General features: G+C 44.3%; 1 protein-coding gene across 6 annotated transcripts in view; it reads left to right on the forward strand.

The window, feature by feature from the left end:
• RB1CC1 (RB1 inducible coiled-coil 1) overlaps positions 1-25582 on the forward strand; it is a 647143-nt gene that overhangs the window by 471840 nt on the left and 149721 nt on the right. For all 6 annotated transcript variants that reach the window (XM_078687307.1, XM_078687311.1, XM_078687309.1 and 3 more), the window contains 2 exons: positions 7699-7942; positions 20487-20541. In XM_078687307.1, coding sequence (XP_078543433.1) covers positions 7699-7942; positions 20487-20541 — 299 coding nt within the window. The remainder of the gene's footprint in view (positions 1-7698; positions 7943-20486; positions 20542-25582) is intronic.

Here is a 25582-nt window from a genome sequence, read left to right on the forward strand (position 1 = left end):
TTGTTGCCTTAAAATCATTGCGGTGGTTGAGCGTGCTACAGGCTCTCTGTTCACCTGCCTTATACCACCTTTTACTCAGATAGGCTGATTCTACTGACTCGATCTGCCTTCCGAAAGCAGTGACCCCTTTCATGTTGGTTGAAACATCACCCATCTGGCATTCTCTGCTCTCCCCTCTAAGGAGGAATGGAGACTTCACTGGTTGGATCTGAAAAAAGCCCTTTACCGCTACGTTGATCGTACCAGAGACCATCAGGTGTATTTTTCAGCTCTCTATCGGGTTCACTGAAGGAAAGAAGACCAGGTTGTGCATAAAAGGACCATCTCATGCAGGATTGTACTCTCCATTAAGAGCTGCTATGCACTGCCCAAAAAGCAGCCTCCTGAGGGCTTGCAAACGTGTTTGCCCAGAGCAAAGGCTGCTACCGCTGCCTTGGCTCATGGCGTGCCAGTTGTGGACATTTGCCAGGCAGCGATTTGGGTGCCACTCCATTCGTTCATGAAACATAATTGTCTGGCCAACCAGGCCTGCTGAGAAGTGCACTTTGCCTGCTCTGTCTTTCAGGACTTTTTTTAACTGAGGCAGTTCACAGGCCCACCACCTGGAAGGTATTGCCTGGGTATCAATTCAAAAGATGAGTTGTTAAAAGTCTCATTCAGAACAAGTTATTTACCTTCAGTTACCGGCCGATGGGCAGGGTTAAAACCATAGTTCCCTCTAAGCTGCGCGCTCAAGTGGGCACGCACACATAATGTGTTTTTCCCCCGCACATTGAGTGTGATGCAGCCCACACCTCCTCGAACTCTGGCTACCATAAAATGCTTCGGTGAAGAGTTTGAACTGTGACTCCTCCTTTCTCTCTGCTGAGAAGTAATGAAGGCTTGTGGAGTCAAACCGATATGTTTTCTACTGATATGCCAGGTTTTAGGGCCAGGGGACTGAGATTAAGTTTATCTATGCCACCCACTAGCCAGCAGTTCTTTCATACATGGAGACTGGGCCTGGAGGTGTCTGCTACCAAGTCAGTGTGCATAAAAGAAGTGTCTCAGAGCAGCTTGTGTTTGTTAGGCGATATCAGTGATGACGGCAGCACAGATAATGAGCTGAACAGTTTTTTTTTTTATTTCGAGAGACCATTGAGAGGATTGTGAACACCTGCAATAGAACTTGGCCCTAAAGCAGCAGGGGAGGGCGAGCGGCTCCAATGCCTTGATGGGAGATGGGCAAGTTTAGTATTCATTCCTTGATGAGTCTGTCTCCTTGCTTTGAAGTTTTATATATAGTGAACCCAACCAAAGGTATTGGAGCTCTATGCATGAGCATGAGTTACAATACACCTGGTCATATTCAATTTTCTCTAGGCATGGGAAGATTAAATTTTCCGCCCAGAATCACAGGATGTTGAACCAACGCTGAGACTCAAGCCTGCATCCGCAGTTCCAACGTCTACAGCTTTGGCAATAACGCAACACCCCCTCCCATCTCCTCCCCTCCCCCACCTCTCCTCACAAAGCTAAAATGCGAGTTGAGAACACTGCAGGGATGGGATTTGTAAACTATTTTGCAGCACACAGAAAAAAGACAGAGCAAATGTTCATCATCTAAAGGCTGCTGTATGTGCAGTTGCAGGGCTGGCACTGCTGTGCCTGCCCTGGGTCAATCTTTCTGTGGAGATTGTATCTTGATTTATTTAATTTTTATCTGCTTGAACATGAGAAGGAAGAAAAAATCAAACACCTGATTTTTCCCACCTCTGAAATCTAGATGTGGCCTGAATCTTTGAACTTTGTCATGCCCTGCAGGAAATTATAATTCATCCACGTTCCAGGGCATGTTTTCTCTCTCTTTGATTTGAATTGTTTATTCCAAGCTACGAAAAATAGGCACAAGCGGGAATAGTGTCTGTGTGGCAGTCAACAAGTAGGAGTAGGAACTGAAGAAAATAAACTATGGAGTAAGCTAGAAATAGTGAAAGTATGAGAAAACAAGCAAATATGAATGTAACAAGGAGGAAAAGTGTATGAGAAGAGGGAGAACCAAGGAGAGCAAATATGATAGATACAGTGAGACGGAGTGACCATGGATGTGTTTGTGTGGCTGGTATCTCATGTTTAGGCATTTTACACCCAGTCATTTGCAGGTCTTTCATGCCACATATCATGTGGCCCAGTAACAGATGAACAGCATGTTATGTTCATGGTGATCTGAGGTCAGGTATTCTGTGGCACAGTGACCATTAGTCAAGCAGAGGCACTGCTAGATTTGCTCGCTCCACCAGTCCCGTACCCTGTTGTGGCCTGTTGCTTCTCCTCTGTGCTCTCCCCCCAGGTCAGTACCCCCCCCCCCCAGATACACACACTAATACACGACCTATCACGCCCTTGCAATTATACATATACTATCCATTGTTGCATCAGACCGACAAACGCACCCACAACAGTACTTCCATGTTGTGATCGGTTCTCGTTTTCTTTTTTTTGGTATTCTTCTTTATTTCTCTCCTCCTTATTGCTTGTTGTGTTCTTCTTGTTCAAGTTTGAGATTTATTTAGCAACAGTATGCAACCTGCTGTAGAAATGGTTTTGAGGAACAGTGGCCGATTCTCTCTTTGGTGCTTCTGATACAATTTGATTGCGTACGGCTGTGCGGCGATGGAGAGTGAAGCAGCAACGTAAATAACAAAAGGGGGAGAGAGAGAGTTTTGGATTCGTTCTCCCTGGTAGACTATGTTTAAACAGTAAGAATCCACCTTTTAATGGACGGGTTTCCCTACAGTTGTGGGGAGCACCCAGTGTTGGTAAAATACCCCTCAAACACCAAAAGGACCCTTGGTGTCATGCTTCATCATTGGGGTCTTCGCACCCCTCTATGGGATGCGGTGTGCTGTGACCTACGACTACGTGGGAGCACTTACTTAGATGGCTGTGTGTGGTGCGTGTGAGGGTTTTTAAATTATGTGCGTGAGTGGTGGGGTTATGATTTCTGCTATTTTGCAGACCTGGAAAGGTCACTTTGACTAACATATGATAAGGAGTGGATTACCAGAAAATATTTTTTGTCCTCTTCCTTTCCAGGTCTGCAAAATAGCAGAAATTATCAAGCATTGTAGCTACATTATAGCCTGCACCATATCTCACTTTTTGTTAAAAAACAGATTTTGAGTAGAGAAACGTGAGTAAGGTGGGGATTTGTGTACCCCGTCCTGAAGGAGTTCCGACTCCGAAACATGTTGACACACACACACAGGAGGTGATGCATATTGTCCTGCATAAAACACCTCCACTCACACATTTTAATAGTGCCAGCCTGGGGGCCCATTAAATATTTTTTAGTTTACCCCACGAGCCAGGTCCTTTTTAACCATCACTCGCCCATAACCCCACCACTCACGCACATAATTTAAAAACCCTCACACGCACCACACATAGCCATCTAAGTAAGTGCTCCCATGTAGTCGTAGGTCGCAGCACGCCGCATCCCGTAGAGGGGTGCGAAGACCCCAATGAGGAAACATGACACCAAGGGTCCTTTTGGTGTGTGAGGGGTATTTTACCAACACTGGGTGCTCCCCACAACTGGAGTGAAGCAGCAAGCCAGCCAGTACAAAGATCACTAAATGTTACCTAACTGAGTGTTTCCTTATACCCCTACCTATACCATTTGAATTGTTTGCTATTCTTTAATATTTAAAGCCAGATGGAAGCGTCATGCATATGTTATTGAAGTTACTTTATGGAAATTATTAATAATCATCTAGTTCCAAGATGCTTCAGTTTGTGGCTGGCATGTAAATTTGGATGCTCGATATTTTTGCTTTGGCACTTTTTCGCATGGGCATAGATCCTCTTGTTGCACTTTTCTTTTGTGAGTCTAGAAGTGATGTGAAGTTTTTTTACATTTTGAAAAATGAAGAATACTCCAGGCTTTCATATGATTGTTTTTTGTTCCAGAAGAGTGATATGTACAGTGTCTATGATTGAAGTACTGGTCACTTTTGTAAGCTATAAGTCTCAACAGTATCTAAACGTAACATGTTTAAGTCAGTATCTTTGGAAAAACTAGAGTGAATGGGAAAAGGCGGTTTCGAAAAGGGAGGTTCCCTTCCTCTATACCTACTTTTAAACAGTACTTGGTTCACCTGCACAGTTACACATCATATCACTCAGTTGCGCTCATAGCCAAGAAAAGTGTGAACGCAAACATTCCACTGCCGCTCAAGAGGAAGAATAAGTAGAGTGAACATTAGTTACTACTGAGGATTTTCCAGATCTAGAGTGACGCCTACTGAAGTATTCAAAAGGTTAGGAATCTGCTATTAGCTAGTCTCTACCAGAAAGAATGTTACCAAGGGTAAGCAAATCGGTCATCATATCAAGGACCATCGGATAGTTAATCAGCCTTTTGTCTTGTTCTCTGGTGCAAAACAAAGGCAAGGCTGTACGGTGGACAGTTCAAGATGAATTGTACGCTGCATTAATATCTGCTACGTCTTAGCCAAAAGCAACCGCCGAAGGTCTTGGAGCTCATTCCACCATGGCTAAGGCTGCTGCCACTGCATTGGCACATGAGTGCCTTTTCTCGACATATGTCAGGCCACGAAGAGGGTATCTGTGAACACGTTCACAAAGCACTAATTGCTTGACATCTAGGTGAAACAGGAAGGGCATTTCACCGGATTGCTCAAATTTCCTGAATGCGATGTTTGGCTTGTTTGCTAGAGCGGCTAACCCTTCTGGTGTGCCGGTTGGCCCCATGGGACTGCTTTCCTTCACCCTGGAGATTTTACACCTCACTTCTCACAGTCACCTATCATGCCGATGACTCCAGGTAGTTGGGCCTCTCCTGCGGCCGAGGTTCTCAACTTCAGTGCGCTCCCTGGAGGAAAGAGCACCGTTGGATGGGTCCTCTCTGATGCCGCCTGGCTCCGGTCCGGCGTTGACTCTGCCTCGTCCAGCACCTTCGACTGTTCCTGTGGAGCCTTCATCAACACCGGTCCCAAAGTCTCTGGCGCCGCTGACGCCGGTCCCATGAATAAGATCTAGAAAAGAAGCTCAAAGGCTGCTGGAGGCGGAAGAATATCAGGAGCAGCAGGAGGAGGCTGAAGAGGGTGAAATTGTTGACCCGGTGCAGGAGTTGGAGGGCCTACAGGAAGCTAGTGGACTGGACATGTCACCTGAATGGGAGCTCTCTTCACCAAAAGGCCTTCCAACACAGGAGGTTTCCTGTGGCAGTATTGGACACTGTACTCCGCAAAGGATTCAGAACATCCAGGCTATGATTCCACTTTTTCACAATGGAGCTGCTGTTCCAGTCCTGAAGGTCTTACGCCTGCTCGGTCTGTTTTCTCCCTGCATACTATTGGTCAACCATGCAGACTGGCACATGAGTGTGAAGGTCGTGGTTTCAACACAACGGAGATCTCAAGGAGGTGGTCAGAATCTCTAGAGACAGTGCAGCGGAGCTGTTATAGTGAAGTGGTTCGGACAACGTGTCTCAAGGGGAACCGTTACAACCTCCTTCTCCGGTGGCCACCGTGTCGCAGCTCGATGCCAACCTCCACATCACAGCCTCACAGCTTCTGGAAACCGACCCATTGTGTCAGCTGCGTGCCCATCCTCGATGCCCGTAATAAGCATAGCAAGTCCAGTCAACGGGATCCTCAACGACGACCCACAGGACCTTGCAGTGCAGCCTCACGGCTTCTCGAACCAACTAATTGCTGTGACTTTGCAACACTTCTTGCCTTGGATCCACGCAATGTTCCATAACTAGGATTTAAGGTACTTTCTTCAGGTGGCTCTACCAGGTCCCTGTAGCTGGCCCGTCCTCCATTGTGGTCGGCCTGAACTTGTGACTTTGCCCCGGTCTGGTGCGACCAGATATCGTTTGTTGGATCCTTGTGCTCTTTTTACTGCTATTTTAACTTAAATCTTTAAAACTCAATATGTCTGGTTTCCCTGATTAGATTTTTGTTGTTTTGGTCTTGTTTTAATCATTATAATATACATTTGTTTTCTAAACCGGGTGTGAGATCTTTTTGTCTGGTGTTTTCACAGTTTTACTATTTGAAGTGTTGGCCAAATACTTTACACATAGGATTCAAGCTAAGCCTGACTGCTCTGTGCCAATCTGCCAGAGGGTGAGCTCGGGCTAATTTGGGGTTTGCTTGTGCCGTACCCAGACTAGGATTGTGGTTGCTGCTTGACCAGGGCTCACACCCCAGTTAACCATCAACCCAATTTCTAACAATAATCATTTGATTTCAGAGAACCTTGTGCATTTTATCCTTCACAAATTTAGAACTGTAAAGTACATCAACCAATGATAGATTTCAACATACAGCCTTTTTTATATACTGTCCAGCAGAGTTTTGCAGTATAATTATTATATACATGCCCACAATATGAAAAGGAAGGTGCAAACTACAGTCTGTTATTTACAGCTTCCTTTGCTAAATAGAACTAATGCTGATGATTTTTTAATTAAAGAATGATACTGAAGGGATAATGCTAAAACAGTTTTGTTTTATATTTGATACTAACTAAGGTTAAAGTTTCAGGAGAGCTACTCTGCAATTACTGTTTATCTTAATAAGCAAAATGACTATCTTAATGAACATAACATAGAAGGATATATATCACAATTCGATCCACAGTAAAGCTCCTAAGTTGGAATCCTCGAAGAGCAGGGACTGTGCTTTTTCGAATGTGTACTTTTTGCAATATTTCTATATAAAAGTATTCAAAATGTGCTGCTTACCTCTTGTTTATACAAGTATTATAGTTGGAGCTGCTGGTTGTCAACTGGTCCCTCGACCTACTAAAAAATTGGCTCACATAGGCTGAGAACCAAAAGAAAAACAAAAATATCTATAACAGCTTTCATTTTTAGTGCCTTTGCTACAATGGTTACTGTTCCTGAATGTTCGGTCTCCTGCATTAAGCATTGTTATAAGCATCCTTATTGGATGATGAATTTAGGTTCAGTCAACTACATCACATGCAGCTTTAGTCCCTATTTTCATGGCATGAACCCATCTTTTGTATGTGCAGGCCAGTTATGTCTTACACCTTCTTCAGCTAATGCCGTCTGTATGCTTCCTCAAGTATTCATTCTGATTATGACCTAGAAATGCTTAAGAACGTGATACCTGGGGTCCGACTGCCTTCTAGTGTCTTCACACATTTTGGGAGTAGATGGAAGCAGAGATGCTTGTCGAAGATAAAGTTACTCTAAAGGTGACTTCAGTGTTATGAGTTATAGTTTCTCTTCTGTTGCGAGCAATTACACCACGCAACCTTAATTGGTTGCTATATTTCCATTTGACTTGCTGCAGTCAACAGAGAATGCACATCTTTATTGTTGATGAGAGCATACGAACGTTTAGCATACTATCACCCATAAGTGATACCAGCTCCCCAGGTTTACCGAAAGCACTATTTGAAGAAGCCACAAACCTTTCAATCACAACATAGTGAGACACTCGGTTTTTGTCATGTGATTAATGTTATGACTAGTGAGACCAGAGTAAACAGTAAGGTAACTTTAATTTTGTTCTCTTCAGTTCTGTATAAGCATAAAATATGTAGAAGTAAACTAACTAGTTTGCCGAGACAATTAAAATAGAACTCTCTTGTTAGTTGTACTTTGTTGAACTGTTTCTGGACATATTTTAAATTATTTTGCATTCCCTTTAGATTTGATCGAAACACTTTCTGAAGACCGGGCTTGTTTACTAGAGGAGAAAAAAAAGCTGGAAGAAGAAATGAGTAATATGCGGACCAGTACTTTTCTCCCTGCATGTCCGGCTGCGGTTTCTGAATCTGGTGGAGCCTGTGCCCCTGACTTTGCAATGGAGATGGAAAGAATGATCTATGAAGCTGCTGGGCCAGAAGAAGAGAGGATCGATTCAGCTTTAGAAACCAGCATGATGACTGTTCAGTATGTATTTTGGCACATACCATACTGCCTATGCTATTATGTCTGCTACTTTATGCCACATTATGACATATTTTATAAACCTTAATAGAAGTGTTGCCTTTGATGAATAATATGAACACTTCATTACATTTCATGAATGTGTTTCTTTGGAATAGTTTGTATGGTTGCGTACCTGCAGCTTTCCCATAATTCAGAAGCAAATTACATTGAACTAGATGAAAGGGGTTGAAATTTAAGTAGCAGGAGGTAACAAGTTGTGCTTGCTTGTCACTTACAATGTGACCAGATTGAAGTACCACAGAATTTTGTATGTTTGTTCTCAGTTACCCTGATTTTATAGAGTATGTGTACAAAGATATTTAGTTTAATAGATGCACCTTTCTTTCTGATTGTTTGTAATTTAACAACATACCATGCACTTTTGCTTTCCTACTTGTTTTATATTACTATGCAGATGCTGAGGCAGTGAGTCAAAAAGGTAGCCACTACTCCAGGCTGAGATGGCAGTTGTCTAGCTTGCTCCATGTCATTAGTCTGTTGAGCACTATGCAACCGTAAAGCAGTGACACAGTCACTGCCCCGAATCAGAGAGGAGAGTAGATGACTGAGGGTGGTCAAGCACTTTATCTCTGAGGATCATGGATGTCCACTTCAGTATGGGGATTGTGTTGACCCATCTGTACCCATGGGGGCAGCAAGATTATTGTTAGGCATTGTCTCTACAGATGTGTGTTGAACGCCTGGCAACTATTATTTCGGATCAGTGCTCTGTGATCAGAAATAATTAAGTAGTTGAACCCATTTCATAATGGTATCACTAATTAATCTGAATTACAGGTGGAATGTGGGGATCTCAAAATGTTGTTTGAGGCTGGAAAAAGGCCTCACTTGCTGTCCATCTCATCAGCTGTTTTCCTGAGTCACGACAGTGAGAAATCCATCACCTTGGTCTTGGCTAGATTGCTCTCATTATTTTGTCTATATATGTAACTTGTCTCTCCCAACTGAACAGCAAAGTCTTCCATTCCAAAGAAATACTCCCGAAATTAGAAGGCTGACTTCTGAGTCTTCGCTTTACTATGTTTAAGCCTATCAAAAAGATTTAATGATGAAGTTTGAGTCCAGTCTGTTACTACTCTCAAACGGGCACCATCGATAAATCCCCAGCAGTGCCTGTACGTTATGGGAACTGCAGAATTATGGAGATATTTATCTGGAGCCATCCACTTAGGAAGTGGACTAGGAGGCAAAACCATAGATTACAAGTATTCTTGCAATGAGTGTGACGATGCCTGATAAAAAGAAAGTGGGGAAGATAAGCCCTGTTATGTGTAAAATGTAAAGTTCACCCTCTCTCCGTTCTGTACCTTTAATGTATAAAAAGATCTGGCATTAGTTAATATAAACAGATATTCTCGGCCAAGATCCTAAGTTTTACCAGTTAGAGAAGTAATAAAAGGTTAGAAAAAGAAAAGAGATTACGCTAACACAGAGTCCTGTGAGAGATTATAAACCCGCCCGTAAAGCATGCATGGGATCTCAACATAATACTCAAGTCCCTACCATAAGGCATGCAATAAATATTAAAGGGAACAATTCATGTATAATCTTGGCAGCCAGGCGTCCCTCCACTAAAACGGTATACGCCTGTAGATGAAACAAATTTGTGGCATGGTGCACAGCAAAGGCTGTGGATCCCCTTTCTAACCGTCTTTCAGAGGTTCACCTTTTTGTACTTTCTTTGGCCCAGCAAGGCTCTGCTTTGGGCACTCTAAAAAGGCTATCTTTTGGCTATTTCGTCTATTCTTCCCCTTCCTAATCAGCCTTCTCGTTTTCAGTATCCCATTGTTAACCGATTTGTGAAGGGCTTTACTCATCTCTTCCCTCCTTCTCCCTTCGTAGTGCCCCAGTGGGACTTGAACCTTGTTCTCACTTATCTTATCTGTGCTCCCTTTGAGCCACTACATAATTGTCCTCTTCGTCTCCTTACTTTGAAACTGGTTTCGTGCTTGCCATCACCTCTGCTCACAGGGTGAGTGAGCTTCAGGCCTTATCTTCAAAGACTCCTTTTCTTTCTGTCCATCCGGAAAAAGTTGTCTTCCATCCTAGGCCTTCTTTTCTGCCCAAAGTGGTTGCCTCTTTTCACATAGGTCAGACCATCACATTGCCCACCTTCATTCCGCCTCTGCATCCTTCCAAAGAGAAGGATAGACTCCACCGTCTGGACCCAAAACGTGAGCTGTCTTTCTGCCTTGACCGCAATAAAGAAATCCGGGCGGACGATCAACTCTTCGTGTGTTATGTGGGTGCCAAGAAGGGTCAGGCAGTTCACAAATGTAACATCTCTCGATGGGTTGGCCTATGCATCAAAGTCTGCTATTCTTTAGCTAAAAAGGACCGTCCAGTAGCAATGTGCTCCCACTGTACCTGGGCGACGGAAGCCACTGCTGCTTGGGGACGTGGAGTTCCCTTACTTGACATCTGCCAGGCTGCCACACGGGCATCCTTGCACACTTTTACATGGTATTACTGCTTGGATAGCCAAGTCTGGAAAGACTGCTTTTTCAGCCGTTCTATTCTCCAGGACTTTCTGGTGTGAACTTGGTTCACAGACCCACCTCTGGGGTTAGTATTGCTGGGGGTATCCATTCTAAGGTAAGGAATCTATAACTAATAGTATCTTTCATATCAACAAGTTACTTACCTGCAGTAATGATATATCTGTAAGAGACATATATTAGTTATAGATTCCTTACTGCCCAACCCATCCGCCCAGTTCTGCGAACTGACTCCTAGAGATAGGGACTCCCTACCAGGGCTCTAGTTTTGTGCACAAGTGGTCAGTGTCTTGCATCGCTTGGCGCTTCTGGCATGGAAAGCAGTGTCAGAACGGACTTCAGCGCACAGGCGCAGTGTCCAAGTAGACACCCATACGTCATCCCTGCTACCTCAATGGCGACGATGGAGGCGGAGTTGACCGACGCCACCTACCGACGCGCAAGGATACTGTCACTGAAAACATTTCTCCGGGTCCAGTCTAACGCCTGGGGGTAATTCTAAGGTAAGGAATCTATAACTAATATATGTCTCTCACAGATATAACGTTACCGAAGGTAAGTAACTTGTTCTTTAGGAAACGTTTGTGAAGATTCGTCAGACAGCGCCAAAGATACAGGCATGTCGAAAAAAAGCTTTTTCTATAGAAACATGGTCCTAACTATAATTACCTTCTGGCATCCACCAATAGGATCCATCCATCCATCCATCCATCCATCCATCCATCCATCCATCCATCCATCCCTCCCTCCCTCCCTCCCTCCCTTCCTCCGTCCCTCCCTTCCTCCGTCCCTCCCTCCCTCCCTCCCTCCCTCCTTCCTTCCTTCCTTCCTTCCTTCCTTCCTTCCTTCCTTCCTTCCTTCCTTCCTTCCTTCCTTCCTTCCTTCCTTCCTTCCTTCCCTCCCTCCCTCCCTCCCTCCCTCCCTCCCTCCCTCCCTCCCTCCTTCCTTCCCTCCTTCCTTCCTTCCTTCCTTCCTTCCTTCCTTCCTTCCTTCCTTCCTTCCTTCCTTCCTTCCTTCCTTCCTTCCTTCCTTCCTTCCTTCCTTCCTTCCTTCCTTCCTTCCCTCCTTCCTTCCCTCCTTCCTTCCCTCCTTCCTTCCTTCCTTCCCTCCTTCCCCCAAAAAATTAGAACGCAGTTTAAAGGAGCATGGGGTGGAATGTCCCATGGACTTTCTCAAGTGCAAATTGTGTTATTTAAAACAAACCTCCTCGCCAGAGGCCAAGGGCATGGGATGAAAACACCACTTGCTTTACCTGGGAGTGGAGAACAGCCCATTACCCTTCTCCCAAATGGCCCAGGTACAGGGAGGAGATCAGCAATAAACCTCCTTCCCTTTGTCAGAGGACCTGAGGAAAATATCACATTTCACCCTGCATCTCAACTTACCTCTGCTGTTGTTGGTCTCCCTCCTGCAACCTCCAGTGCCACGCCTGCAGCCTGTTTGCCTAGTGAAGAACCCCCCATTAAAAAGTATCCCCCCTGCCCCCAGGTCAAAATTGCACCCTGCACTCGCCCGCCCCTCTGCCACTGGTGGTGTATGTTTAGTGCTGCTTTGTGCCCCCCCCCCGTCCTAAAACTAACTCCTAGAGCTTGCAAGCAGTGTGGCTCCAGGCACCCCCAGGCTCCATTAAAAAGCTAAAATATGACTTTGACCACTGCACTGTGCCACTGGTGGTGCAGTTTTGGTACTCGCCTCACCCTTGCTTCTTGCTGACCTTTGGGACCGAAGACTTGATTTGTAAGTCTGATACTTACCTGTTTAAACACAATATTGTTTCCCCCATACGATAACATTGAACTGTACTGAAAAGCCTAAGGACTGAGTGCCACCTGCTGGTTTCAGCCAATGCAGACTCCAGTCCACTGATTGCAGTTAGCACAGCACAGCGGGGAATGACGCCAGCCATCTGCCGCCTCGCAGCTCCTCCGCAGCCCCTCGCTGAACTCGACACAGCGGGGCCCGGAGCCTGGAACCGGGAGCCCGTAGGCTGCATAACTTGAGTTACTGAGCTCGGGGAGCACGGAAAAGATCACTTCACCAAAACTGCCGCCTACTTGCTACATTCAACTATAGCAACTGCAAAATGCCACAGCATCCTTGACTTCCCTGCGGCTCTGCAGTCCCAAGAGGGCAGGAGCAGCAGCCAGGGAAGCCGGGAGGATTCCGGAGGACAGAGGACGGAGGTGAAGGACAGGAGTGCTTCGTGGGAGGCGTTAGCGGTAAGTGGCAAGCACGGCACAGTAGGCACCCGCAGCAAGTGTGAGCTCACGGAAGAGGTAGAGGTGGAGGCACGGTCTGCCCCACCTCATCCCATGTGCCCCCGCCTGCCTTCGCTTTCGCTCCTCTCACTTGAGCTACTTCACTCGGCCTTCTCCAGCCATTCCAGCTATTCCTCTACTCGCCCCATTCCGCCTCCACTCCTCTGTAGTTCTCCTACCGAGCAAGAACGCAAGAATGCCGGCAGATAATAAGTAAAGAGTCAAGTACACTGGTTCTTAACCCTGGAGGTGTACAAAAGATTAAAACCAGGAGCACTTGGGAAGTATTAAAGATTAAAGATGAAAGACTAAGTACTTACGGTACGGTAACAGCAACACCCTGACACTCCAAGAAGAAGAACACCTGGCCCCGGGCGGTCAGAGGTGCCTTAGGAGCTTGGACAGCAAGCATAAGCAACCCACAAAGTAACTTAAAAAGAGCAACAAGAGCAAAGCCAATCACATTCAAGCAAGTTGCTCTGCCCATGGAAAATAAACCCCCCCCCAAAAAACCACTGAAAGAACTGAATAAAATGTGCGCCAATCTGCGCAAACAACCTACCATGAGATCAGGGAAAGTCAGGGGGGCACCGGGCGCCCAGCAACAGAAACTCAAAGAGGAGGGAGAGGACCAGACAGAATTGGTAAACTTCATTATGCTTGTGGATATGGAGCAGGAACAGGATTTGGAACCAGACCATGATCAAGAGAAAGACAGGGAGAGCAAAACGGAAATAGACAACACCTAAGAAGACAACTACACCCTTACTATTGCCACTTGCTCCTCTGGCAAAATTAACACCAAAACCAGCAAGTGGGCACTTATTACTGACTTTTTTAAAAGTATGTCGCAGTTTATCCCCGGGGAAGCAAAAGGCCCACAAAGTAAAGGAGGCAAAAGAACTTAACAAGTATAAGTACAAGGGGGGCAGTGTGGGCAATGAGACACACAAGGATAGTGCCAGTAAATCAGCAAATTAGGAAGACACAGAACAAACGGTCTTTAATCTTTCTGCATCAGAAGATGCAAGCTGTGTCAGTCCCACTCAGAGCCCTCCAATCGATCATCATGGATCCCAGCCACATGCCATCCAGGCTGTAGTTCACAATGACCCGGGTGTAAACTGGGAGTCTGTGCCCACGCCTACGTCGAAACTATGGACTTGTCAGGCTCAATCAAACCAAGTTAGTCAACAAAATCAGCAATACCAAACAGCCCAACAAACCGCTCAGCAGTATTGTGAAGAGCTGAGCCCGGAGGATAACCTTAAGCACTGGCAGGATAGTATTGACAGCTCCTGCGCAATACTAACCACATCGGCAGATCCACAACCTGACCAACCTCTTGACCAGTTGGGGGGTCAAATAATCTATGTTCAAGAAACACTCTCCATTAATTTGAAATCACCAAGTAAGAAACCTCAAATCGCACATCAGCTGAGGCAGGTGCCATCTCAACAAAAGAGAAATGGATCCCCGTTCAAAACCTCCCTCGAGACTGAACAAGTCAGTCCAGTCAGCCACATGGAAGTACAAAAATCGCCTGCACAACGACGAAGCATCAGGAAACTAGAGGGACAACACTTACAGGAACAACAAGAAGGCCCATCAACAGGACCATTTTGGGACCAGCTATTAGGCACTATGGAAACGTTTGGATCAGTCACAACTTACCATGCCGACAAACTGGACACTCAAGTCAAGCTACTAAATGTATTCGCTTTATATGTGCAGGGATAGATCAAAAATTGCACAATTTAAACGCTATGATAACAAAGGTACAACAAGCACAGGACATCACATACCACACGTGCCGTTGCTACCAAATAATCGATAAGCTTGCAACTGTCCCAACCATAATGTCAGAGCTGTTGGGGGCAGTTAGGGAAACACAGTTCAATTCCACAACTCCTATGGAAAGAGACCCCAAGGAAGCCTATAGAATTAATGAGGATACCCCGAACATAAAGACTAATCCTTTAAAAGAGGAAATCAACTTTCAAGAAGGTAAATGAAGAAATTTACCAGCCGTCGAGAAAGAGTCTGAACGGCCAGAGGAAAAGCTGAATTTAGAAGATTTATCAACAATTCATAGTCAAAGTAAATTACCGAATGAAGTTGCACAAAGCAAGGAACAAAAAAGCTTGAGAACACCCCTCTCAAAAAGGGAACGAAAACGCTTGAGGAAAGCAAGGAATAGAAAAAAAAAAAAAATCACTCCACAACTATTGCTGACGTCCATTAAGGAAAGACAAGACCAAAACGACAAAAGTAATAGTGATATAGTCAGCATGCCAGATCATATCAACCAGGTAATAAAAGATGCCGTGGCCTCAAGAAACTACGATGGGGAAAAAAAAGGAAAATCCGTCGACAAGCAAAATATACAACATATTTAAGTCCTCTGCAGAGAAGGAACAAAATAATGCCAAAAGCAAAGAAATCACAAAACCAGACACAATCCAAACCTTACAGAACTCAAAGATAAAGACAAACGAAATCGACATGCAGGACGTAGCAAAAAAGTGGGAAAGGAACCACACAGGCGTGAAATCGCAATAATGAAATTAAATTACAGTCCCAGAGCACCAGAGAGCCCAGCAAAAACACACAACAAGACCAAGTCAAACATATCCAGCATGTCGAAATACATCATCAAGAACCAATAGTAGTATCAGAAGGGAGCCTGATCGACTATAACAAAACACAATCGTTTAATAACCAAAGCCAGATAGAATTGATACCACTTTATAAATCGAGAGGAATCCACAATATTCTAAATCGAAGAGCAATAATAAAGCTACTCAAATCTCTACCCGCCTTGAGACACATTACATCCAGTGACTTGGAAAGAATCAAATTTAAACCCAACATCAACCAAAAAAGGGCCGAAATAACAATAGCCACCTGGATAAACGACTCAGTTATTGAACAGATCTTGAGGCACAAGGAGGAATTTGCAGCATGGGTGGTAGAACAAAAAAAAGTGGAACCTCCTTACCCGAGCCCCCTACAATACCCCCATTGTATAGAGGGTGTATTAAAAGGAGCAAAAGGCCCAGAGAACCCGGATCAAAGGTGCACGCCCAATTCATAAGACAATTCAAGATTACAATTTCACACCCAGAAACGGACAAAAAAGAGGACAAACCGCATTGGAGACCCCTAAGTACACAACAAGGACCAGCATGAATAAAAACTCATAAAAACCCAAACACATTGCAGGACATTAAAATCTGTTCCTGGAATGTGAATGCCCTAGCGTCAAAAATAGAGGAAATAGATTCTGCTGACTTCATCCTACAGTACGATGTACTGTTATTACAAGAAATTTGGCAGACAACATACACCCCTATTGTAGGTTATAAAGAACACTTACATCTAGCCATAAAGGAGTCAGCACATGGAAGAGCTAAGGGCGGTCTATCCACATACATCTCTACAGATATTTTATGGGAGGAAGAAAACATCGACCTAGATTCGAGCTGGATGCAATGTATTAAACTCAGTCTCTATCACCTACACATTGTTAATTTTGAACATCTACATGCACCCAGCTTACAAGTATAAGGGGAGAGATATCCAACAATTGGTAGCTGCTATTAAAACCCTAAAGTTAATATACCCATACGCCAATGTAATATTGTCTGGGGATTTTAACATGAACTTGATGCAAACCCAAGAAAAAAACTTACCATAAGGTATAAGTGTCAGGATTGATAAAACATCCAGACGTGATAACTCGGGCAAGAAATGCGCTGCACTATTCGACAAACAATTACTATATACTTTAAATGGTCGAGGCCCACAAGACAGCCCGGCAGCTTTTACTAGAGTGACAGCTAAATCAGGAGCAACAATCGATTTCACCTTAGTAGACCCAGACTTTTTCCCCTTCATCACAAACTTTCAAATAATAGACAAGATAGAAAGTGATCACTATCCTCAATCATTTATACTTACTAACTTCAGAGAAAAGCCTCGGCCAACGAGCGCCCTGACACAATTCACTCAATTGCACAGATTAAACCGGCTAACATGGAATAATGATACCGTAGACGAAATCATGGAGCTTTGCACAGCTTTATTGGCTGTCACAGAGGCAAAACCATTAGGGATAGAGGCCTGGGAGACTCTTATCAACACCATGAACAGAAAGTTTTCACACAGTTCTAAAAACCAGAAACCTGCCAGGATCAACGGGTCAGAATGGTACACTTAAGCTTTAAGGATAAAAAAACAAAAACTAAACAAAGCTCTGAGACAAATGCGAACTTCCTGACAAAAACCCTCCCGGGAGGCCCTGACCATAAGCCAACAAATGAAAAATGAAAAATGACTTAAAAAAAGAGATTCGGGCAGCAAAACGTATATATAATGAGAAGTTTTGGACAAAAATGCTTCATGTCAGCAGACAACAAAACTCCAAGGAGTTCTGGGCCCAAATTAATGTCTTATTAAACGGAAAAAATCAGCACTACAACTCCGATATAACTGAGCGCGCATGGAGAGCTCATATAAAAGCTACATATAATCCTCAGAAAGCCTCCAGAGTCATCCCCGAAAACGGAACATGGAAGGCGACACGATCCAACGGCAGTACCTCTAGTGACACGCCAATTAGAGAGCAGAGGATGGCTAAGACACTGAAATTAACCTCACTGGCCCAAGATCTCACGACATGTAAACTGAATCCGAAACATCACAGTAATCCAAAACTCAAACAAACGGAAGGCAAATCTCAGCAACACCCTCCTGAAACATCAGGGTCAGATCAATCAACCGCCAACATTCAGATCACACAAAAACAAGTACAGAATGCTATAAAAAAACGAGATCTGATGGGGCGCCAGGACCAAACAGTTTGCCCAACTCCCTATTTAAAAAAGACGTAACATTTTGGTCTAACCATCTAGCAACACTGTTCGCCCACATTTTGGAATCTCACACCATCCCTGACTCCTGGCGAGGAAGCATATTACATCCAATTTACAAATCAGGGGTTCGTGCCAATACCTCAAATTATAGGCTAATAGCCCTCATTGATGTTGAAGCAAAAATCTATGCTTCAAATATGCTGAAAGAGTTAGAGGATTGGGTAGACAACAACAAATTGATACCCAACACACAGACAGACTACCGAGACGAAATGGGCACTCTAACAAACATATCCGCCGTAACACTTTTGGCCAATTAATCCATTGCCAATTCAAATGTTCTTTATGCATGCTTCGTGGATCTCAAGGCAGCCTTCGATAAGGTCCCCAGACAAGCTTTGTGGGCAAAAATGGAATCCTGGGGAGTACCCACAAACTTACTGAATGCAATAATTAATCTCTACTCAAAAACATGGGTTCAAATAAAAATGGGAGATGTTCAAACCTTAAACAAAATCACCACCACCAATGTCTTAAAACAGGGGTGCATTCTAGCTCCCTGTTTATTTAATACATACACAACCGATCTAGACACCAACTTACGTTCGACATTAGGTGACCCCCCAAAACTGGGGATTGTGAGAATAGCAAGTTTGCAATACGCCAATGACATTGTGCTGCTATCCCAAACACCTTGTGGCCTCCAACGTCTGATAAACAAACTAGTAGAATACACAGCCTCGAACCAACTACACATAAACTTTGAAAAAACAAAGGTCATGTGTTTTTCGAGTCCGCATAAAAAAAAAATTCATTTGGACAATCAACAGCAATTGTTTGGATCAGGAGGGAACATATAAATATCTCGGATTAATATTGGATCTACACCTTAACTACAAGCAACACCAAGAACAGCTGAAAACAAAAGCCAAACAGCTATTATTTGTATTCAAAACCTTGCAAAAGAAACTCAGTGACTCTTCAACGACCCACTTACTAAAGGTTGTGGCAGCCACATTTTTACCTTCAATTACTTACGGTTCAGAACTCCTAAACACAAAGGACGCAACATCATTGAACATCGCCCAAATCAGTCTCTTTAAAAACCTATTTAAAATCCCGCACCATACTTCTCAAGCCCGGATCAGACTGGAATTTGGGTTAAAAAACCAGATCATGTCAAGACAAGGAGCGCTGGTTAAATATTATTGGAGAATGCGGGCAGATGAGGAAGACTCCGTGGCACATTATTGTTGGTTTGAGGTCGAAAAGCAATCCAAATGGAGTAACTCAGTTTATTCATTCTTAAAGCAATCGATTGAGGCCTTTAAGTTAGAGGAAGCTTGGCACACAACACCATCCTACTCGGAGTTTAAACAAATAGTTAACAAAACAATCAATCAAATGTCTCATGAACAGGATAAAGCTTCATTGACGATGAAAATCAATGCATGGATGGTATTGCCAGCATACAAACGGTTAAAGCCTTTCGGAACATTTTGCAAATCGAATGAAGCAGCAAATGATCTTACTGAGACTGGGAGTGTACCCAACTAAAGATCTATTCCAAAATGGAAACACACCTGGCTCTCAGCGGATGCCGCCTCTGCGGACAAGGAGTTGAATCAGTGCTCCACTTACTCTGTATTTGCCAGGCATTTCTAAACGGAAAGAACTTTTGTGGCCATTAATGGAAAAAAGAACAGATAAGGACTTGTAGATCCGCCGTAATAAAATGTTTATGAGGGTCAACAGTGCAATTGGCGTGTAAAGCATTAAAGTTTTTGAGTTTAGCTGCAAATGAACTAGAAAAGAGAGACAGAGATCTTGAACTGGCAAAGCAAGTAATGTGAAAAAGTTCAGACAATTAGCCCAACGCCAGGACAAGATTTAGATATCTCACAGCTAGACTCACTATTACAAGACAGTGTTTTTCTTTTAACAAGAAAGGGAAAAAAATGGGGTTTTATCACAAATTTTAATTGAGAACTTATTAACTAATTTGTACCTTGCTCATGAATTTTATGTGCTATGTGTTTGTGTTTTAGCGGTTAAGCCGCTCTTTTTATGATTTAAACCAAATTAAATAAGTCCATTTACTACTACTACTGTACTGAAAAGTTTAGAAGTATCATTTTTCAAAGTGGAAAGTATTTCTATTTAAAAACCTACTTACCTTATTGCGAAGATCTTGATCTTAAAGTACAAGCAAAGTATAGTTTTGTAAAATTGGTCTGGCTCTCTTTCTTGAGTTGTGTGTCCATTATTGATCACTGTTGTGCAATAAATGTCTTATACTCCTCTGTGTTAGGTTTAAGGCTGCTCGCCCATAATACCACTAATAGAGCACTTTGGGTTTTACATTGAGCCTTGTACATTTTGGGGAACCCCTGGAGTCTGTGCGTGGTATAAACACCTAGTGGTGATATCATATACAGAGCCAGCTTTTTACTAGCATAATTTTTAGTTTTGTACTGGTCTATAAAGAAATCACTCATGCTTATATGAAATATAGGGGAACACGGGGGAAAGACAGTGGAAAATAAATTATGAAGGTTAAGGTTGACATAAAGACTGGCTTATTTGTTCCACGGGCTACTGCACTGTTCATCTAACCTTCTTTGCTGCAAAAGCAAATAAGGCCACTCCTACTTTAACTGTGTAGGTTAGTTCTCACACTTTTAAGACTGGGCTTATGTGTAAAAAGTTAAGATTTACAAAGGTTTTGATACTTTGAACTATGTATTATTCCAAATCCGCTGACTTCGATTAAAACTGATTGAAAAGAACCAGTAACTATGGTATTTTACTGCAGCGCCTTACTTTGCCATCATTTATTTTCTCTTGCTAGGGAAAACATGCATATGTTGTCCGAAGAAAAGCAGAGGATAATGTTACTTGAAAAAGTGAGTAGTATCTCTTTTGTGCTGTTAAAACTCAAATTTGTCAAAATGTATTTAACGTAGGACAAATACTATGAACTTTTCCCAAAAATGTTTTTGTCTTGATAAATACCATCACGCTTTAAAGACTGTGACCAAAATTGTAAACCTATAATTAATTGTCCATGTTTTCGTAAAACCTTTCTCATCACAACTGCCAGACCTATTATAGAAGCACAGAATATTAAATGTCTTGGCCCCACTTTTTTCTTTACCCAACTTAGCACAAGGCAGTCACTAAAAATGCATTTTACGTTATTGGAGTATATAGGCACTGTAAGACAAGATCGTCACACAAGCTGTACAGGCAGAGATTCCTAATGCATGATATTCCTAGCATCATATAATTTCCGATTTTCACTGTGGTCATTTTGATGACTAAAATTAAATCACGCTCATATTATTGAGTATTTTAATCACGTGTAACCTCATTATTTAAATATATTCACAGGGTAACATTTTGAGAAATTGTTTGTCTATTTCGCTCTTTTTTCAGGGACATTCTATGGGAGACTATGCATCTTTTTAATGCTCTTAAAAGTTTATACTTAATTTCATTCACCTTCTATATGGCACTTCCCACCCCCACTTCTGGATTTTGGCACTCCTGCTTGTATCTGTTTTGCTACTGTGCTCCTTCTCCTCTTGGTCCCAGGCACAGTCCCCTTTCTTGCCAGCTCCCCTTTTGTGTACTGTTTTCTCTTCCACTCATTAGCTACATCTTTAATCTTTTTCCTGCATCCCCTTTCAACGTCTTCCATGCGTACCCTAATTCTCTGCTCTCAGTTCCTCTCAACTCTCAAAATGTGTCCTTTGCATTTTGATGGCCTTTTGTTTTTCCTTTTCTACTCATGAATTCACTTTCCATCAAACTGGTTTGCAGTGATCACAAGGGTGGGTTTACCCATTATCAGAGTCACACACAAGGAGCTCTGAACAGGGTTGTATTTAGGTAGAGAAAGGCCCTGTGGGATAGTAAAACACAGAATGTGCTGAAAACCTGGGTAGGGTCATCCCTGGGAACCTTTACCCCATTGGTTTAGGAGTGGCTAGGAGTTTTCCCCACACACACAGTGGCGCTGGGCATAAAAGGGTAATCTCCAGTACCCCTGCCCAAACTCTCCTGGTTGTGAATATCAAAGAAGGACTGCACTGCTGTCTGAGTCCTGCAGGAAGACTGGATCCACTTGCCTTGAACACAGGACCCCAGAAGTGACTCCAAGGGTCAGTTGGCTATCCTCTTCTTTGAGGTACATGGACATAAGCTTCCAACGGCCTTTGTTTGCTACTGCAAAAATCTGTTGATCTGTTCCAACTGGATTTGCCCTGGACCCTGATGCTGGCTTTTGCTGGAGTGAGTCTTGACCCCCCCAAATGCTGTCCCCAAGATCCTGAACTCATGGCTGGTGTCAAAGTAAACTTCTCCTAAGATTTCCTGAAACCTGGGACTTTAGAAAATGTTGTTCTGTGGAAAGATGAACCAGGATCAACCTGCCAAGCCTATCCGACTAAGGTGCATCGCTGCAGGGCCAAAGATTCAGGTTGTTCCCGCTATGTTGTTCTCCACAGCACTAAATCCGATCCAGGGACTTCGCAGAGAAGGTATACAGACCTCTTCCGCCTGCTCACCCTGGTCTCCTGCTGCTGTCTCCTGCTGCCAGCTGACTTGGCCTGCCCCCTTGCTGCCTCTGCCTGTCCCCGGTCCCAGCCGCTGCTGAGCCGGTCACCTTCACCTTCGCCGCACTCTTCCCGCCGCTGCCTCCTCGCGGCCCCGCCACCCTGACAGCCTCGCCCCCTGACAGCCCTTTCGCCGCCCCGCTCCCGCCACCCAGCTGTTCCTCTCTCCCGTCAACGCTCTTATGCAGACCGCGAAGCGGCCGCGCCACTGGCACGTCGAAGGCCCGCCAAAGCCCGTCTGCGCCCGTCCGCCCCTGGACCGCGCCCAGCGTCAGAGCCCCTGGCCCCCGCGACCGCCACAACACCCGTCTCCACTACGCCACGGGAACCCTCCATGCACTCAACACCGGACGAGCAAGCACCTGCTACCTGGCCGCCCCGAAACACACCCACGGACCCTTCACCTGCCGAAACTGCAGCAACACCAGCATCCAGCCCGCCAACCCATCCGCCAATCAATCCAACCACCTTCGCTGGATCCTCCTAAACACCCGCTCCACCAGGAAACACGCCGTCGAACACTGGGACCTACTCGACACCCACACCTCTGACGTCGCATTCCTGACCGAGACCTGGCTAAACTCCTCAGCACCCGACATTGCCATAGCCATCCCGGAAGGCTACAAGGTCATCCGCAAAGACCACACCAACGGAGTAGGAGGAGGAATCGCCATCGTCCACAAGAACACCCTCAACATCTTGACTAACGAAGCTGACACCCTTGCACCGCCGAACACCTGCACTTCCAGATCCACACCAACCCCAACACCACCCTCAGAGGAACACTCGTCTACAGACCCCCGGACCCCGACCACAGTTCTGCGACTCCATCGCCGACCTAGTCAGCACACACGCCCTCGCCTCCACGGACTACATCCTCCTCGGGGACCTGAACTTCCACCTCGAGAACAACAACGACCCCAACTCTCCACCCTGATCGATAACCTCACCAACCTCTGACTCAGACAACTCGTCACGAATTATGAAGAAGAATATGTTGCTTGCGTAATGCTGTGAAATGCTCCCCCCCCAAAACCAAACAGAAGAATGTAATAATGAGCAATGTAAGCAGAGAATGTAAACAGTGCGCAATATTAAAACAAGATATAGCAAAGTAGGCAGAGAGCAATAAACAGTGCAGTGCCTCTCTAAAAGTCAGTAATTTAACGGCAGGGAGATAAAGGCACTGTCCAAAGGTAAAAGAGCACAAAAGGGGAGGAGTTAAACATTGAAAATCTCACCTTAAACACAGTCTTCGAAAAATGAAACAATAGACGTGAGGAACACGGGTAAACTCCCATACAAAGCTAAAAACTCAGTGAAAAGGAAATGCCATGGTGTGCACAGACGACGGATGAGACTCCGATGTATAAAATAGTAACAGCTGAGGAGATTTTGACAAATTGTTCTGAGGAAAGGCAGGCGCTCAGGTGAAGCTCGTCTCCAGAGTTGCACACGATGAGGAAAGCAAAGAACATCCGGGGTGCGTTGTCAAAAGAGAAGTGTCTCTGGTATGCGCAGAGCTGGAACCTGTGGAGAAATCGGCGGGCGAAGCTGAGGAAGGCTGATGTCGTGGAAGGCAGCCGCTGAGGTGAGACGCGTCTCTTGAGCTGCGCATGATGAGGAGATTTAGAAACATCCGTGGAGCGTCCTCCGGTATGCGCAGAGCCGGAACCTGTGGGGAAATCGGCATGCGATGCTGACGAAGGTAGACGCTGTGTAGAGAAATCGGAGCCTGAAAGGAAACCAAGGAAGTGAAACTGACGAAAGGCATATGCAGGGGATTAAAACCAGTGCCTGGGTTGAGCTTGACAGAGCAAGGTTGACGAAAACAGGCGATGGGAAGGAAACCGGAACCTGATGAGAAGTCGAAGGGGAAACTGACCAAAGTAGAAACGAAAAGGTTGATGGACTGGGAAAGGTTCCTTATAGGCAATATTCCACAACAGTTGAAGAGGAACAGTCAGTAGAGATTGGTTGCTGTTAGAACGTTTGTATGAGGTACCAGAACGCCAGAAAATAAGGGTGGAATCTGTACACCGAGCCACTTGGGGTCGGAAAACAAGTACAATGTTAAAGAATGTTCTGCACATGAAAATACTGTAAAACACTGCAACCAGCCATGAGCAATCACCATAATGTGTCAATGCTGGATGCAAGCAATGAAGAGACTGTCTTCTTCAATACCAACTGCAATAACAAATAGGGGAGATGACCAAACCTGCCCCCAGCGCAGGATCGTCACCAGTGTTAAAAGTATGAACGACACAGCAGGCAAGTAAGGTCTAGTACTTCTTTATTGATCATCCACTCTCCACCAAACTGAGTGATCTCAACATTCTACTGTAAGCCCAAAAGGGGAGAGTCCAAGGGTGAAAAGGGAGAGGGGTGGGAGCAATGTACCAGGTGTGGTGTTAAGAAGGCAGATTACAACAGGAAGGCTACTACAAAATGGATCATACAAAATCTAAAAAGGGAGAGGTACCACCGGTAGAGAGGGTTCGTCACTCAGGTCAAGTATGGTTCCATATAATTTGCTCTCACCGGTGGGACATATCTTAACAGTACTGGCATGCTTTGTGCTTTCCTTAGCCTATTATTAAAGCATTAATTAATTTTTTTTTACTGTATCTCTTTCATATTTACAGTAATGGTGGTCAGATTTTCATACAGTTCTTTCAGGCCATGCGATTCAAAAAACTTTTTTAGATAAGTATCCAGTGAATCTCAACTGACCTTGTTAAGCCTAGACAATCAGATATGCATACCCAAACCAAAAAGGCCTCGAGATTAGAGCATATCTTGACTGATAACATTAAAGAAGCGAGTCTTGAAGCGTCCGCCAAATACGGAAGGCCAATTTCTTCATGGCGTAATATGGCGCTTTCCCCGGTGTGCACTTTTTGTATTGCTTCCTCCACCTCTATAACATCAATAAGAAAGATTCAGGCTAAATTTCAGGTCTATGCTGTACTATATAAGTATTTAGGGGGACATTGGCTAAGAAAAAGGCATCTGGTTGGAAAATAGCTGTAAAATAAGCCAGCCATTTATCTACAGGGATCGCTAGTTCTATTTTGGGAGCACTAGCATCTTAGAAAGTAAGGCCTATATACTATATTCCCAAAAGTTTACTATTTTGTAATAAGCTTGCTTTCTGTAGGTCATTCCATGCTTGTGTCCTAATCTGTATTTTCCTCTTATCTAGCCCTTGTTTGTATTGCCGTCTGACTAGTTTGATGTGTGCTACTGGTCGAGAGATTTGCAGGAGGGTTTTAACTTTTCTGTGGGCTGCTGTACATTCGGCATTAAACCACATGAATAACGT

This window comes from Lissotriton helveticus, chromosome 4_1, assembly GCF_964261635.1.
Source record: "Lissotriton helveticus chromosome 4_1, aLisHel1.1, whole genome shotgun sequence".
Classification (NCBI taxonomy): Eukaryota; Metazoa; Chordata; class Amphibia; order Caudata; family Salamandridae; genus Lissotriton; species Lissotriton helveticus.